The 14,665-nt window shown below is 38.5% G+C and overlaps 1 protein-coding gene across 2 annotated transcripts; it reads left to right on the plus strand.

Annotated features, from left to right (window-relative positions):
• Positions 1-1,716: 1,716 nt before the first annotated feature.
• zgc:153383 (uncharacterized protein LOC751751 homolog) lies at positions 1,717-7,270 on the plus strand. 2 transcript variants are annotated; one of them, XR_008649237.1, is made up of 6 exons: positions 1,731-1,864; positions 2,302-2,511; positions 2,754-2,820; positions 3,433-3,530; positions 4,755-5,348; positions 5,635-7,270. XR_008649237.1 is itself a non-coding variant. In XM_033991007.2 (5 exons), exons 1-5 carry the CDS (start codon positions 1,796-1,798, stop codon positions 4,968-4,970), a joined length of 660 nt encoding a protein of 219 aa, XP_033846898.1. In that variant the 5' UTR covers positions 1,717-1,795; the 3' UTR covers positions 4,971-7,268. The 2 variants fall into 2 exon arrangements, 1 of the variants encoding a protein (XP_033846898.1); XM_033991007.2 differs by having other exon boundaries at positions 1,717-1,864; positions 4,755-7,268.
• Positions 7,271-14,665: the final 7,395 nt, after the last annotated feature.

Consider the following 14,665-nt stretch of genomic DNA (forward strand, 5'->3'; position numbering starts at 1 on the left):
AGAGGTGAAAAAGTGTTTCCTCAAGAACTAGTAAAATACATAAAGCGCACTGTTGCTACCTGAAAAAATGGAACAAACAAACATAACTATCATAATCGCAAACAATAGACAAAAGAGTTTCTACAAGCAAACAATTAAAGACTAAAATGATCTGAGAAGTTGTCTTGAATCAAAGCGTCTGATCTATGAAAGCATTCTTATACCCCACAGACATGGCCATCTCAGCATATAAACAGACTAGACAGCTGCTTAGAGCCCTGAGGCCACCAGAGGGCCCCCAAGAGTCCATATATTTACATTGAAAATAATATAATATATCAAGTTTTATTATAAACAGGGCTTGTGTGTTTACAGCAGCCTAAATATCCCTCTAGAACAATTACATTTGTTTTATATCTATAGTAGCAAAATATCTACTACTGCCTACGTTTGTTTTTGAGTCAGGCAGAGGTGAGGGCAGCTATGTGTTTACACCAGCGCAAGGACCCGACATAATGTAAACTTAAGCCCACTGTCACCAACTGGAACATTAAAATCCACCAGAAATGAAGAAAAAATGTCTAGAATTTAAAAAATCTTGACACGCCTTATATGTTTGTCTTCTGTTCTTGTGACTATGGTATTTGTGACATTTTGGATGTTTTTAGTCGGATGTTTGTCATATAAATACAAATACAAATGGTCAAGGTGATGAGAGCAGAGTCATAATGTTGTCAAACGTGAATCACCAATAACTGAGCCAGGAGGCATCTGCTGTTGGGGGTCCCAGAGACAAATTCAGCTTAGGGCCCCCTGAAAGCTAGGACCGGCCTTGCCCACAGATAAGAATAAACATGAACCAGAAAACCAGTTTAGACCCGTAGAAGGAGCACTATGTCAGGACACTATCTCAGGATGATAGTGATTTAGCTGTGATTTACTGCATCTGAGCTCAAACACTTGAAGTTGAATCATTAAGATACAGAGACTAAGAGTTAAGTTACTGGAGCCAATAGGTCATGGTGGAAGTGCATACTAGTACTCATCTTATCCACTAGCCCAGGCATGCTCAAACTGTGGCCTGGGGGCTAAATGCGGCCCTCAGACAATTTTTCTTGGCCCTCAAGCTTCCACGTGAATTGGCCTATATTGGAACTGTATATTTCTGATCTAAATCTACTTTAACAAGCCCATGTCAAATATTTAATGTGTCCCACTGAGGATGTAAACATGAATAAAGGTCTAGTAGTTCAGTCTAACTTGTAATAATAATGCAGATTTGAAGTATTCACTGTATCGGTGTCCTGTCTATGGCCTTCAATCGACCGTCAGCTTTGTCTGTGTTTTTATATGTGGCCCTTAATGAGAAAAGTTTGGACACCCCTGGATATGACAGGCCCAAACCAGGTAAAACATAACAAAACAAAACAGTGCCCTATTAAAGCATGGGACTTTTTTTCTAAGCTTTTTTGCACCAAACAGATCAGGATCAAGTCGTGTTTGAACTTACCTTACGCGTATCTGTGGCTGCACTTTCCCAATAAAACACGCAGGTCTGTCACAAACACCTGCATTTCTGAGCTGTGAACAGGGCTGTAGAAGGACATCTTTTTGCAGTGGGTAAATGGCCGCCTATAAACACCAGGCTGCTCCGTGTTCTCGTGGAAACAACACAAATTAGCGTCTGAACATTTGCATTACGCGCGCTGAACGTCGCATTGGGGATGGCGCTGTCGCACAGCACTTCCGGTGCACGTAGTGCGGAGGAGAGGCGTAGTGGGCGCAGCATCCCGGGATACAAAGAAAGACAGCCACAATGGCAGATATCTCTTTGTATCTCACCAACGTTAACGTGTCTGTGACGCGGAGCATGGATGGAGAGGAGGTGAGTGACGCTCCTGGACGCGCTAATCTCTCATGTCCGGAGTGTTTGTGTTTGTGTCTGTGTCCCGGAGCAGCGCGGTGGAGGATTCCGCCCTGAGCCCTGACTGCTCCGCTCTGTGCACTTAACTGTCTTTGTGAGAGGAACATGTCGCTTGTGTCCAAATATTCTTGTCTCTCTGTCTAATTATTCTTGAGTGAAACGTGTAAACTGCATTTGATTGAAGATTAGATTTTGTCTCTCACCTTTACCTTCCAAGGTTGAGAGAATGACCCCATGTTCTCTTATCTTTGAGTCACAGATATAGGCCATTTGTCATAAAGCCATAAAACACATTTGCCTATGATGGAAAAGGAACCAGCTTTAGGGACTGTCGCTCGATCTTCTTCACTAATACTTGTTTCTTTCCTGACACTATCTTGTGGTGTTTCCCTCTGAAGAGCTCCAGTCCCAGCCCGGTGAGGGACTTTGAGAGCGTGGAGCTGGGAGAGCTGGAGAGGCCAGAGGAGCACAGTCCCAGGCAGAAGGAGAAGGTCCCCAGGAGGATCATCCACTTCTCCAGCGGTGAGACCATGGAGGAGTACAGCACTGATGAAGAGGACGAAGAGGAGGCAGAGAGGAAGGACCTGCTGCCCCAACCCGCTCAAGTGGTACGTGTAGGGATGCCAGTAGGTCAGTATGGCGTATTAAAAGGGCACTATGTAACCTTTTTGATGGGGGCAGTAGCAGGTGTCAGCCCCTCCACCAGAGATTACTATATTATACTATACTTTTTTTGTTTTTTTTTTCACAATTTCTCACAATTTTAGTGCCGTTTATAGTCAGTGATGTGTGGAACTGGGACTGTTGACAGATCTAAGTACTATGTTGTGTTGTGTTTGATTCTTTTCAGTCCAAGATGACGTGGGGCCCATACTTCTGGTTTCACATGTGGAGAGCTGCAACATCCACCATTTCAGGTTTGATTGACAGTTTGACTTTGTAACATCTTCTTTGCCTCAACATTTTATCCAAAATACAACATTTAATCAGTCTATAAAAGTTAACCAAACCAAAAAAGGCCATTTAAACAACCAATAATCACCAGGTCTGTCACGATAATTACTATACTGACCCTTTGTCCAATATATGAAAGCTGGAATAATATTTTTTGGGGTCAGTATTTATCTACTTTCTTTGCAGTAATGGGAAATATTTGGTTATTTTTTGACTATATGACGTTGTATGACTGATTACAGATGCAAACTAAGTACTAAAGTGTTTTATTGTACTATTTATTCATTGCATGTCATGATTTTTAACAATATTGTAGATTTAGAATAGTTTTTGTGGTTTAAATCTGTTCTTATGTTTCAATATTATCATCTACATTTACTTCAGCAATATATCGAACTTTAAAATGTGTTATGGTGACAGGCCTAATAATTATGTACATTTCTTGTGTTAGGATCAGGGTCAGGCAGACTTATAATTAACCAACGATTAACCAGTAGATTTAATCAGAATATGTCAATACTGTAAACTATTCAATGAAATCATGTTATAAACGTGATGTACTTTTTTTCTTCCAGCTTGTGACTACCTGGGCGAGAGGATGGCCAACCTGTTTGGTATCACATCTGCCAAATATCAATACGCCATCGATGAATACTACAGAATAAAGAAAGAGGTATGTTTAAGTACCACTGCTTTCACTGTACCAGATATTTGAAGAATTTTAGGTACTCCGTCGACCCAATCAACTTAAAATATTCACTCAGTAGGGCTGTCAAAAGTATCGAAAATCAGATACTAATAGATACGTAAACGAGTATCGAAGTTAGATACTCGATTGTGTTGTTCATACGTAAAAAAGTTACATAAATAGGACAGTCCTGAACAAGTATAAGTCACATAGACTAGTATATGTCCATGGACCACTACTGAACATACCTGGACCACTGAGCACTGTTCTCTCTCCTTTCTCTTTCCTCCCTTCCCCTCCTCTCTGTGTCTTTTCTCTCCCTACACTCCTCTACCCTTTTTCTTTCCTCCCCTACCTCTATTCCTCCTCTATCTTCTCCTCGTCCCCCCTCATTCTTTTACCTCTTTCCTCTCCCACTATCTCTCTCCTCATCTTCCCTCTATTTCTTTCCTCTCATCTTTCCTCCTCTCTCTCTCTCCATTCTTTTACCCTCCTTCCTCTCCTCTTCCTCTTCTTCTGAGAGCAAGTATAAGACACATAGACTCGTATACGCTCATGGACCACTATGGAACATACCTGGACGACTGAGGGAATATAAAACACATGGGAATATAAAAAAAGTACTGTTATTGAATGTTAAAAATGACATTCTACTGTCTAAATAAAGAGTGTTTTTTTGTTTTTTTTTACTGGTATTGTGGTATCAGAACTGTATTGAGTCTCCAGTCTAGTTCAAATTGTAGTATCATGACCACACCACTGTTTCTTACTCACCCAATGTACAGGGCTGAAATATATTTGATAAATGTATTTTAACACGCTCAGTATTTCACAAAGAATGAGGTTGAACAAACACAGGCTACTTTAATTTAGACCTTTATTTCGGGCTTGTCCCACTGGGAGGAGGCCCCAGGGAAGACGCAGCAGGACGGACACGCTGGAGGGATTATGTCTCTCGACTGGCCTGGGAACGCCTTGGGGTCCCACTGGAGGAGCTGGAGGACGTGTCTGGGGCGAGGGAAGTCTGGGAGTCCTTGCTTAGACTGTTGCCCCCGTGATCCGGCCCCGGATAAGCAGAAGAAAATGGATGGGTGGATGGATATTTGGGGGTTTGGGGGTTCTCTCTGTTGTTGCTGATACTCCTGCTGCAGTTTTGCCCTGGTTCATATTCTTATTTTTTTTCTTTTTTTTATTGTTTTCTTTCATCAGAGAGAAGAGGAGCAGGAGGAGAACCGTCTGTCCGAAGTGGCCGAGCGAACCTTCGACCAAACTGAGGAAGAAGAAGAGGAGGAAAAAGAGGAGGAACAAACCGCAAAGCCAAGGGAGAGGGACACTTCTGCGTCTGACGTGGGCTTTCAGATCGAGGACGAAAACCAAACTGCCTCAAATACAATCAGAGTCCCGGCTATCGTCACGGCAACCTAACCGGATAGAAATGGACTGGAGCCGTAATGTCGTTATGTCACAGAAGAAGGAGCACTGTTTCGTCTCACTAAGCACTGTTATGGTTTGTGTAATGGGCGTGATCCACTTACAGTATAACACGGGTTGGTACAACGCTGGAAAAAAGACGTACAAACAGCTTCATTTTGTCTGATCACCAAATTGGATGATCACAGTTTTCAATTCCGTTGTGTTACAAACAAAAACGGCTTTGAATATTAATTTCCTCAATGTAAACTACCCAAACGTTAAAGTTACGTTTAAATAATTTACATTGAAATAGTCAAATCCTTTCCTCCAAAGTCTGAAGTCTGCTCCAAAACAGCAGTGGTGGATGAAGTACTCAGTTTTTTTACTTAAGTAAAAGTACAGATACAGAGAGAAAAAGTTACTCAAGTTCAAGTAAATCGTAGTAGTATCACATGAAAAAATAAAAGTATAAAAGTATTTCACACCAGTGTTGTTAATTTGTTAAACGTAGTGATATTAATTTAAAAAAAGATACAGATTTTGGTCAGCAGTAGAAGAACAAATCTTTTTTTTTTTTTTTTTTTCTTATGAATTTTGTGTATTTGTGTGTTTGCTCAAAGCCAAAACTTGAACTTGACACTTTAGTCATCATATGAAAAGTACTTTTACTTTTCAGTCCTGTTCAAAAATGTAGTGGAGTAGAAAGTGCAGGTACTTACTCTTAAATGTAGTGAAGTAAAAGTAAAAAGTACCCACTGTAAAATTGACTTAAGTAAAGTACAGATACCTAAAAATCCTACTTAAGTACAGCACTTTAACACTTGTACTTCATTACCTTCCACCGCTGCAAACTAAGCTGCGTTTACTGACAGAGGAATGGCTGCAAACCACTTATTATAAATTATTGACGATTAGAAATAAGTGAATCTCTGTTTTGATTCAAAATTCAAATTCGACTCATTGCACCGCTGTAGTTTAACTGTCAAATGCCGCCATCCAGACTGACAAAGGCAACATAATAGATGAGTTATAAACAGAACATTGTTGTACCAACCCAGGCATATTTTACTGCTCAGTGGAAAAAAAAGGCAAGATTTTAAGGGCATTTTAACCGCAGTGGCTTTTCCAACATCATAGCAACTGATGAAATTGGCACTTTATTCACACTATTTCTTTATGCAAAAAGTAATAGTGAGTTAGTAGCATTTTATCTTGATTTAAGAAGATTTGGCTTGTAAGTAAAAAAAGAAAAAAACATTAGTTTCAGTTTAAAGCGCCTGTATTACGCTATTTTCTGATCTATTTTATGTTGTTTCCACATCAAAAACATACCTTGTTCACACATAACACCAAACCCTCCATATTTAGGCTGCGTTCTTCTCTCAAGCAAAAAACACTCCGTTCCACCTTGTGACGTCATGTCGTAATACACAAAGTGCTCCACTGTGTTTTTAAACTCCACACACCTTCACTAGAATCATTTGGATTATTTCAACCCTCGAATTGCCAATCGCTAGAAACCAAAAGGTAAAAGGCAGCCGTTAACTTGAAAACAATCACTACATGACATCACAAGGTGGAACAGAGGATTTGGAGCTTTGGAGGTGTAGACAGACTAATAACAAAGGATTGGTGAAACATGTGTGAATGAAACAAAACACAATTTAAGGTATGTTTTTGCTGAGGTAATGACATTATAACATGACTCAAAGCTCATAAGAGTCAATGTTGTGTAATGTAGGACCTTTAAGCTGAAAAAAAGGTTACTACAGTGCGTTTTACAGTTTGATCAGTTGCTAAAAACACTTCCCTTTTACATTCTCAGCTGGGGAGTGAGGGTAAAAGTTGCTCTTATCTACACCAGACACTGTGCCTAAAACTCTACAACAGCCAAGTGGATCATATTTTTGAATAGGTCTTTGTCTTAACACGAAATGTTCAGTATCTGGATCTGAACAAGTTTACACCTGACTGCACTGTCTACTTAATGTGACAACACCGTTAGTCAAAGTATGAGTGGATTAAACTGTGTGTCCATGACTTCTAGTTGTAATTATAATCACACGATGACAACCGATGAAATCAAGTTGAGTTTCGATAGCCTTATTTGGTCTAAAGCACTAAATGTTGTGTGATCATGTGTGCAAAACTACTGACTTGTACTTGTTATTTAATTGGATAGTTTGACACTTTTTACATATTGGTTTGAATGAACTGACAGAGCACTTATGTTTGGATGGGTTACTCGTATTTTATATTAATGCTTTATTTATACAGTGTTTTGTTAAATAAAATATTTCTCTTGATTATTATGGCTTGTTGCTCATCGGACTTTTGTGAAGATTCTTGGGAGTTTAGTGCCCTTTTGCTTTCAGTTATACAGTTTTATACAAGTCTGAGCCACACATGATGTTACAAGGAAAGTAAGTGCACAGTATTCATTGTTCTCAAATGTTGCTATAGTTTAAACTTAGTGAATGAATGAATCAAGGTAAAATATTACATTATAGTTTGTTTTTAGTAGAGATCGGTGACAGAATTTCCACAAAATGCCACCAGATCCCACAGTTTAATTTGCATAACCATCAAACGTTAACATCAGACAGCTGAAAATAATAATCATAATCATAATGTACCATGGAACCAATGATTTTACAGGGAAAAAAAAACAAAATATCTACTAAATATATGTGTTTTTTATCATCTCATCTTGTATTTTTCTTGTGGTTCCAACAATAGTGGAAGGCATTGAAGTAAAAGTAGTAAAATACTGCACTTAAGTACAAATTTTAGCGATCTGTACTTTACTTAAGTGCATTTCAAAGTGGATTTTGTTTACTTTTACTTCACTACATTTGAGAGCCGTATCTTTACTTTCTACTCCACTACGTTTTTGAACAGGACTGAAAAGTAAAAGTATTTTTATGACTGTTTGAGAGCTGCGTAAAAGTCTGTGGGTTTATTTTTAACATGTTCATAGTTTGAGCAAACAAAAATGTGCAAATATTAAAAATAGAAAAAAAATGATCGACCCAGCACAAAATTCAGCACAAATCTTTATCAAAATCACTATATTTGAACCCTTATAAGGCTGAAATACTTTTACTTTTTCCTCTTTAAGTACATTTTTACAGGTTTTACATTTTACAGGTACTTGACTAATTTTACTTAAGTAGATTTTTACATGTGATACTTTTCCTTTAATTGACTATTTATGTTTTGCTCCAGTACCTGTACTTTTACTTAAACAACAAAACTGAGTACTTCTTCAACCGCCGGGTCCTAATTCTCTCTTAGCCTGGTCCTAACAGTGATCCGTGAGTTACAATGATCCAGTGTGGTGCGGTCTCCAGGCAGATGAGGTCACAAACCCACTGGCCTTTCAGCACAAAGACCCCATTCTGAGGTCAGAGGGGGACTTGACCGACTTCAACACAGGCTGGTTCAACCTACGCATGCTATCTCCAATCTCCCCCATCTCATTACATGGACAAAGATACAAGGAGACTGTGTGAAAACGAGGAGGGAACGACATGCAAGACTAGAGAGCTGTTTTAGAAATTGTTTAGATCATTGGAAGCTGATTTACAGTAAAAATGACTAATCAAAGTGAAATGCATTTACGCACCACAAGAGGGCAGTGTCTGTCTACATGTGATGTGGAGGTCTGTCATTTTCTATTCATTCCTGGAGTCTCTTAACTAGATCTAGCAAATAATATACAGATGGGTTCATGATGATACTTGGCCTATATAAAATGGCGCACATCTAAAGCTGTTTATCTGTGCAGACTTTACATTTGTGGTCAGTTTGCACATCCAGCCATAAAAATACAATGAATTAGGCTGATGATAAATGATATTCTAATATTCCTACAGGGACATATAGAAATCTGCTGTCATGACTTACTGAAATATATTAGTCACATACTCTGGCATCGGTGACACAGCTCCTCAAGCACTGCACAGCCCGGTAGCGCCATCCACTGGTCATACATGACTATTTCTCACTTACAAAACCCATTTATCCTGCATAAATTCATTAATCAGCAATAACTTCATTGCATGCTATTAATTAATTAGTTATCAAATCCAGCTTTTGTTTTGCTAATTACCGCTGTACTTTTCTTTGAGTAATATTGTGATATAATGTTTAGTTACGTGAGTCATTCATTGGTGAAGTAGAATTCCATAAAGCACAGTCAGATGGCATCCTGCCTCTTTATAAAGATACATAGACTCTGACTCATTGCAATTACAGCTGCTCCAAATCCAACATTCTCTTAAAATGAGCCGCGTGCTGTAACACAGCTGGTAGAGCATTTGCCTTTCAACTGGAAAGTCTGTGGTTTGATTCCCATTCTCACTGTTAGTGCAAAGTGCTGGCATGTCCTATGTCCTTGGGCAAGACCCTAAATCAACTTCAACTAAATCTTCTTTCTTTCTTTTTTTTTTTTTCTTTATTTCAGACACAAATATTATTCGGTCCATAGTTAAAAAAAAAAGAAAAAAAAAAAAAGAATGAGATTATATATATGTACATGTATATATATATATATATATATATATATATATATATATATATATATACACACACACACACACACATATATATATGATGAGATTATATAGTCTCATCCTGGTCTCATCCTTTTCTACGCTCAGGTCCTCCCAAGGCCTGAGAGCTTGAGAGTTCTGTGCAGTATCTTTGCTGTTCCTGTACTGCACTTTTCTGGACTGAGATGTCTGATGTTTTTCCTGGGATCTGCTGCAGCCACTCCTCCAGTTTGGGGGTCACTGCCCTGAGTACTCCAATGGCCGCGGGCAAAATTATTCTCTAGAGGCTGATGTTTCAAAATATGTTGCAATATTCAATCAAAAAGTAAATACATACAATTAAAATATGATAAGAGAACCATTTTATATATAAAATCATAAAACCACATTTTATTGAACGAGTGTCGATACTAAAGAATAGACTTGACACTCAATACAGATTTTAAGAGCTCTTTTTAGACAATATTGTAAAATGAGCACAAAACAATAGTATTTGTGTATTATACCATGTGGTCTTATGGTCATGTGGTGTAGTTCTGATACAACTCAAAATGAAATTGTTCTTGTAAAGGTCAAATTTGATCCAGTTCTGTGATTTTGTTCAGTATCAACACTTGCTTGAATGAGTATCTAGTTTCGGCACAAGTTTTAGTACAGATTTGAATCTGTGATAGGATTTTCTATACTTCTGATAACCCTATATTGGACAGAAGACTGAAAAAAATCTGATTCAGTAGTTTGCACAGCTGAAAGGAAACTGCTTCCTGTTGGATATGAGGAATACACCAGTCACACATTAACACTGGGGGAAACCCGGGATTTACAATGGACTTCCTTGAGACTCCTGTTGACTCTTTCTCAGCCTGGTCATGACAGCGTGCCATATGCCTCGTCCTAAATGTTCTCAAGGTTGTTTGAGAGATGTCGTTGCCCCGTGTGGCAGCACTGAGGTAGCGCGGGGCATACCTGACATTTTTGTGGGCTGAAGAATTTTTAGGGGTAAGAGGAGGGGGAGTCCATATTTGGTTGCAGAAAATGTCCACACGTGCTTGACAAATGCTCTGGCATGAAGATACAGACTTACTTAAAACGATTCTGAAGCCTTTGTTGGATTTGTAAAGCATTAAGTTAATAGTTCAGTGTCACGATGGTCCAATAACCACACAGAATTCTCCAGGACAGTGTAATAGTGTATGGCAGATGACGTTTTTGCTATGTTTTATCCCATATGCATTTTCATACGATCATGATAATATAATTAAAAAAACACTGGACACACTATTCACAGTTACACAGTGCTTTTATGTCAAGATTTGAACCAACAACCTTCAGATCAGAGAACAAACCCTCTACAAACTGAGCTACTTTCGCCCGCAATATCCCACAAAATAAAAATAAAACACAAAAATGAAATAAAACACAAAAATATATCTTAAAAAAAAAACATGTATCCATCTTGTCGAGGCCTATAGTCTGTATGTTTGAGATCAAGGTAAAACCAAGTGAAAAACAAAGGTTGTGTGCTATTTCGTAACATTACACATCCCTGATAAAAGTTAACCTGACTTTCCAGATGTGTTTTTATAGAAGATGTTTGAACAATGACCAGTATTGGCCCGATATTGAACAGCTGTTGATGTGGATCTGTTTTTAGTTGCTGGAATAACAAAAAGGCCTCTCCTGGTCTTATCACCTGTTCTGGGGTTTTTGAAATTCAGTATAGATATAAAACATGTAAATGATTCATGGGATTTTTAATAATATGTAAAAGAGTGTGTAGTCCCATATACTAGTCCCTTATACTATACTTCACGTTTTCTCATATAGTGCCATTCTCGTCTACCCTCTCATTTCCTGTTTGAGTCTTGATTTAATCTAATAAAACAGAATAATCCCCCAAAAGGATCTTCATTATGTCAACATGTGCATTTCCCATGTTAGTACAGAGTGACTCTGTTGTATATTTTAGACCGCTGTGGTCAGATTCAGCTGCTCATATTTTTATATGTCACATTTTCTTGTTATCCTACCTGTGACACACAAAACCACAGGTGCACACAGACAAATTTAACCAACGTGATAGCAGTGCACCTCAATGTAAATTCCCCATTTAGAGATATTTCAGATAGCTGATATTGCTTGGTCAGGGCTACCAGAGGAGTTTACCTCTTGTGCATGTTGGGTGGATGGGGAGAAACCCGGAGGACCCAAAGGAAACCCATTTGAATGCTTTTTTTTAGTTTTTTGGGGTTTTTTGATCAGGGGTGGCCAAACTCTTTCCACTGAGGGCCATATCTTGAAAAATATTTGACACAGAGGGCCACAGACCAGCGCTCAATACAGTGGATAATTCAGATGGTGCATTTAACAAAGCTTAAATAAGGCTTGAAAAGAAGTCTGTATGACAATGTAGTGTGTTGTTATTTAGGTTATATTGGTAGGATTACGAAAACTTACAGTGAAAAGTACTTATTATGATCAAATGGGCCAGTTCAACTGAATAAAAATTGTTTTGAGGGCCACATTTTCCCCTTAGGACATAGTTTGGACACCCCTGTTTTAGATTAAAGGTCCTATATTACGCAAAATTGACTCCTGTGAGCGTTAAGCCATGTTATAATGTTGTTACCTCCTCAAAAACATAGCTGGACTTGTATTTAGTTTCATTCACACATGTTTGAGTAACCCTTTATTATTAATCTGTCTACATCTCCAAACCTCAAAATGCTCTGTTCCACCTTGTGATGTCATGAAGTGGTAGTTTTCAAGTTAACAGCAGCGTTTTACCTTTAGTTCAGTTGAGATTGGCAATTCCAAGACTGAAATCATCCAAATAATTCTAATGAAGATGTATGGAGTTTAAAAACACAGTGGAGCACTTCCTGTATTACCACATGATGACATCACAAGGTGGAACAAAGTGCTTTCTGTTTGCAAGAAGAACATCCTAAATATGCAGGATTTGTGTGTTAAACGTGCGAATGAAACAAAACACAACTGCAGGTGTGTTTTTGATGAGGAAACAACATTATAACATAGATCAGAAAATAGCATGATACGGGCCCTTTAAGTACGGGCCCCTTCTCTGTTATTTGCAGACCAGAGACACGAGTCTGTTACTCAAAGCAGACAGTGGGGCCTCCAGCCTGATGAGCGCAGCAGCAGCAGCACTATATGTTGGTATCTTTGATGTGTGATGGAGGGGGATTTCCAAAAAAAAAAAACAGCCAGCCGCTCTCCCATCTCTCCCCCACGTCCTGTGCCTCGTCTCTGGGCTACGAGCTCCGTGGCTCCACCCCCCTCCCTCTGTCACTCCAAACTGACAGCTATTGTGTTGGCTCTGGTTCGGGTGGCTTTGGGGCTGAACTGGATATGCTAAAGTGTGGCTTACCTCACCGGGGGGCTGCGATCCATTCTTAGTTTTGCCTGCTCCGGGGGGATGTAATATTTTCAGGGTTGCATCAGGGACTTTCATTCCCGTTTCGGTAATATTTCTCTCGCACACTATTGTATAAAGTTCAGGTTTGAGGCGAAAGATTTTCAGTTTGGACTTTGGTGACATTTTATATGAGTAGGAGGCTAAAAACATCCCCTAAATCCTGGTATCGACTGATGAGATAAGGCATGAGGACGATGTTTACCAAGAAATATATGTTTTTTCTATGCTGTTTTGCAGTTTATTTAGTAGAGGCCACAAAATCTAAACCAATCTATTGCATGATAGAATTTTTAAGAAGGGTTTTAACTGGTTCTTTTAAAAAAAAAAAAAAGTCTCAACTGAACCTGTATCCCTTATGCATTTTTCCCATTGTATATTAAACGGCCCATATTACTCTATTTTCTGATTTGTTATAATGTTTCCTCATCACAAACATAACTGGAGCTGTGTTTTGTTTCATTTGCACATGTTTGAGGGTATGTTTGTGATTATGTAACAGCATTACAACATGGCTTAACGCTCACAAGACTCAATTTTGCATAATATAAGACCTTTAAGCATGTATTGTAGTTAGTTTGAGACCAATTAAGTATTGCATTTAATGGGTAAAAATGCTCGTCTTGCAACTAAACAACAACAACTTTCTCTTCTTCCAAGGTCTTTGTGTTATATTTTTATTTCTTGCAATAAAAGCCTAGTTTATTCAATACAAAACCCTGAAAGCCCCCATTGTACTGCATGTTATAAATGTATTAACCTTTACAAAGCAGCAAAACCGACCTGATACTAGTTTAGGTGATGCAGGTTGTCGTCTATTTAAAGCAGCCCAAACACCCCCCTGTCTGTGGTTGGCACCTTTGGTAAACCAGGGAGTCTACACTATCTTCCACTGCTGCTAAGAAGGTAAAAAGGCCACTGATGTGGTTGTTGGCATAGTAATGACTTTAAATAAAAGCCCCATTTTAAAATGCGCATCTTTATGTTCTACTTATGGATTTCTGTACGTTTTTTGCGCTTTTTTTATTTAAAGCATGCAAGAAAATGAACACCACAAAATTCCACTATGACACTGTGCTAATTTGAATTTTATAATAAGAACATTTCAAAAAGTGCATTGCAGCACTTTTTTACAGGTTTAATCAGATTTTGTACAGGTTTAATTTTTAATCCTCAAATCCCTTCATTGAAACCTTTTTTTTTTTTTTTTTTTTTTTTTTCCAATGTGGTATTATTGTTAGTAACACAACTTGAATCTGTACTGTACAGCTAATGTCCAAAAAGGTGCATTGTGTAATCTGTCTGGTTACCTGTTTGTCTCCATGGAAATATTATTATTTCTTTGCATGAATTGTTCCACAGTCGCATTTAAGAAGTTCCTATATTACGCATGATTAACTCTGTGAGTGTTAAACCGTGTTAGAATGCTGTTACTTCCTAAAATACATCCTCAGAGTTGTGTTTTGTTTCACTCACACATGTTTGCGTAACACTATCTGTCTACATCTCCAAAGCTCTAAATGCTCTGTTCCACCTTGTGATGTCATCAAGTGGTCATTTTCAAGCTAGCCTCTACCTTTTACCTTTTGTTCAGTCGCGATTGAAAATTCCAGAGCGGGAATTATCCAAATGATTCTAGTGAAGGTGTGTGGAGTTTAAAAACACAACGAAGCATTTCCTGTATTACCACGTGACATCACAAGGTGGAACGGAGT

This window comes from Periophthalmus magnuspinnatus, chromosome 24, assembly GCF_009829125.3.
Source record: "Periophthalmus magnuspinnatus isolate fPerMag1 chromosome 24, fPerMag1.2.pri, whole genome shotgun sequence".
NCBI lineage: Eukaryota > Metazoa > Chordata > Actinopteri > Gobiiformes > Gobiidae > Periophthalmus > Periophthalmus magnuspinnatus.

Coding starts and splice junctions, on each gene's coding strand:
- zgc:153383 (XM_033991007.2), top strand. CDS start 1,796: ATGGCAGATATCTCTTTGTATCTCACCAACGTTAACGTGTCTGTGACG. Junction 2,512..2,753: donor TGCCCCAACCCGCTCAAGTG/GTACGTGTAGGG, acceptor GATTCTTTTCAG/TCCAAGATGACGTGGGGCCC. Junction 3,531..4,754: donor ACTACAGAATAAAGAAAGAG/GTATGTTTAAGT, acceptor TTCTTTCATCAG/AGAGAAGAGGAGCAGGAGGA.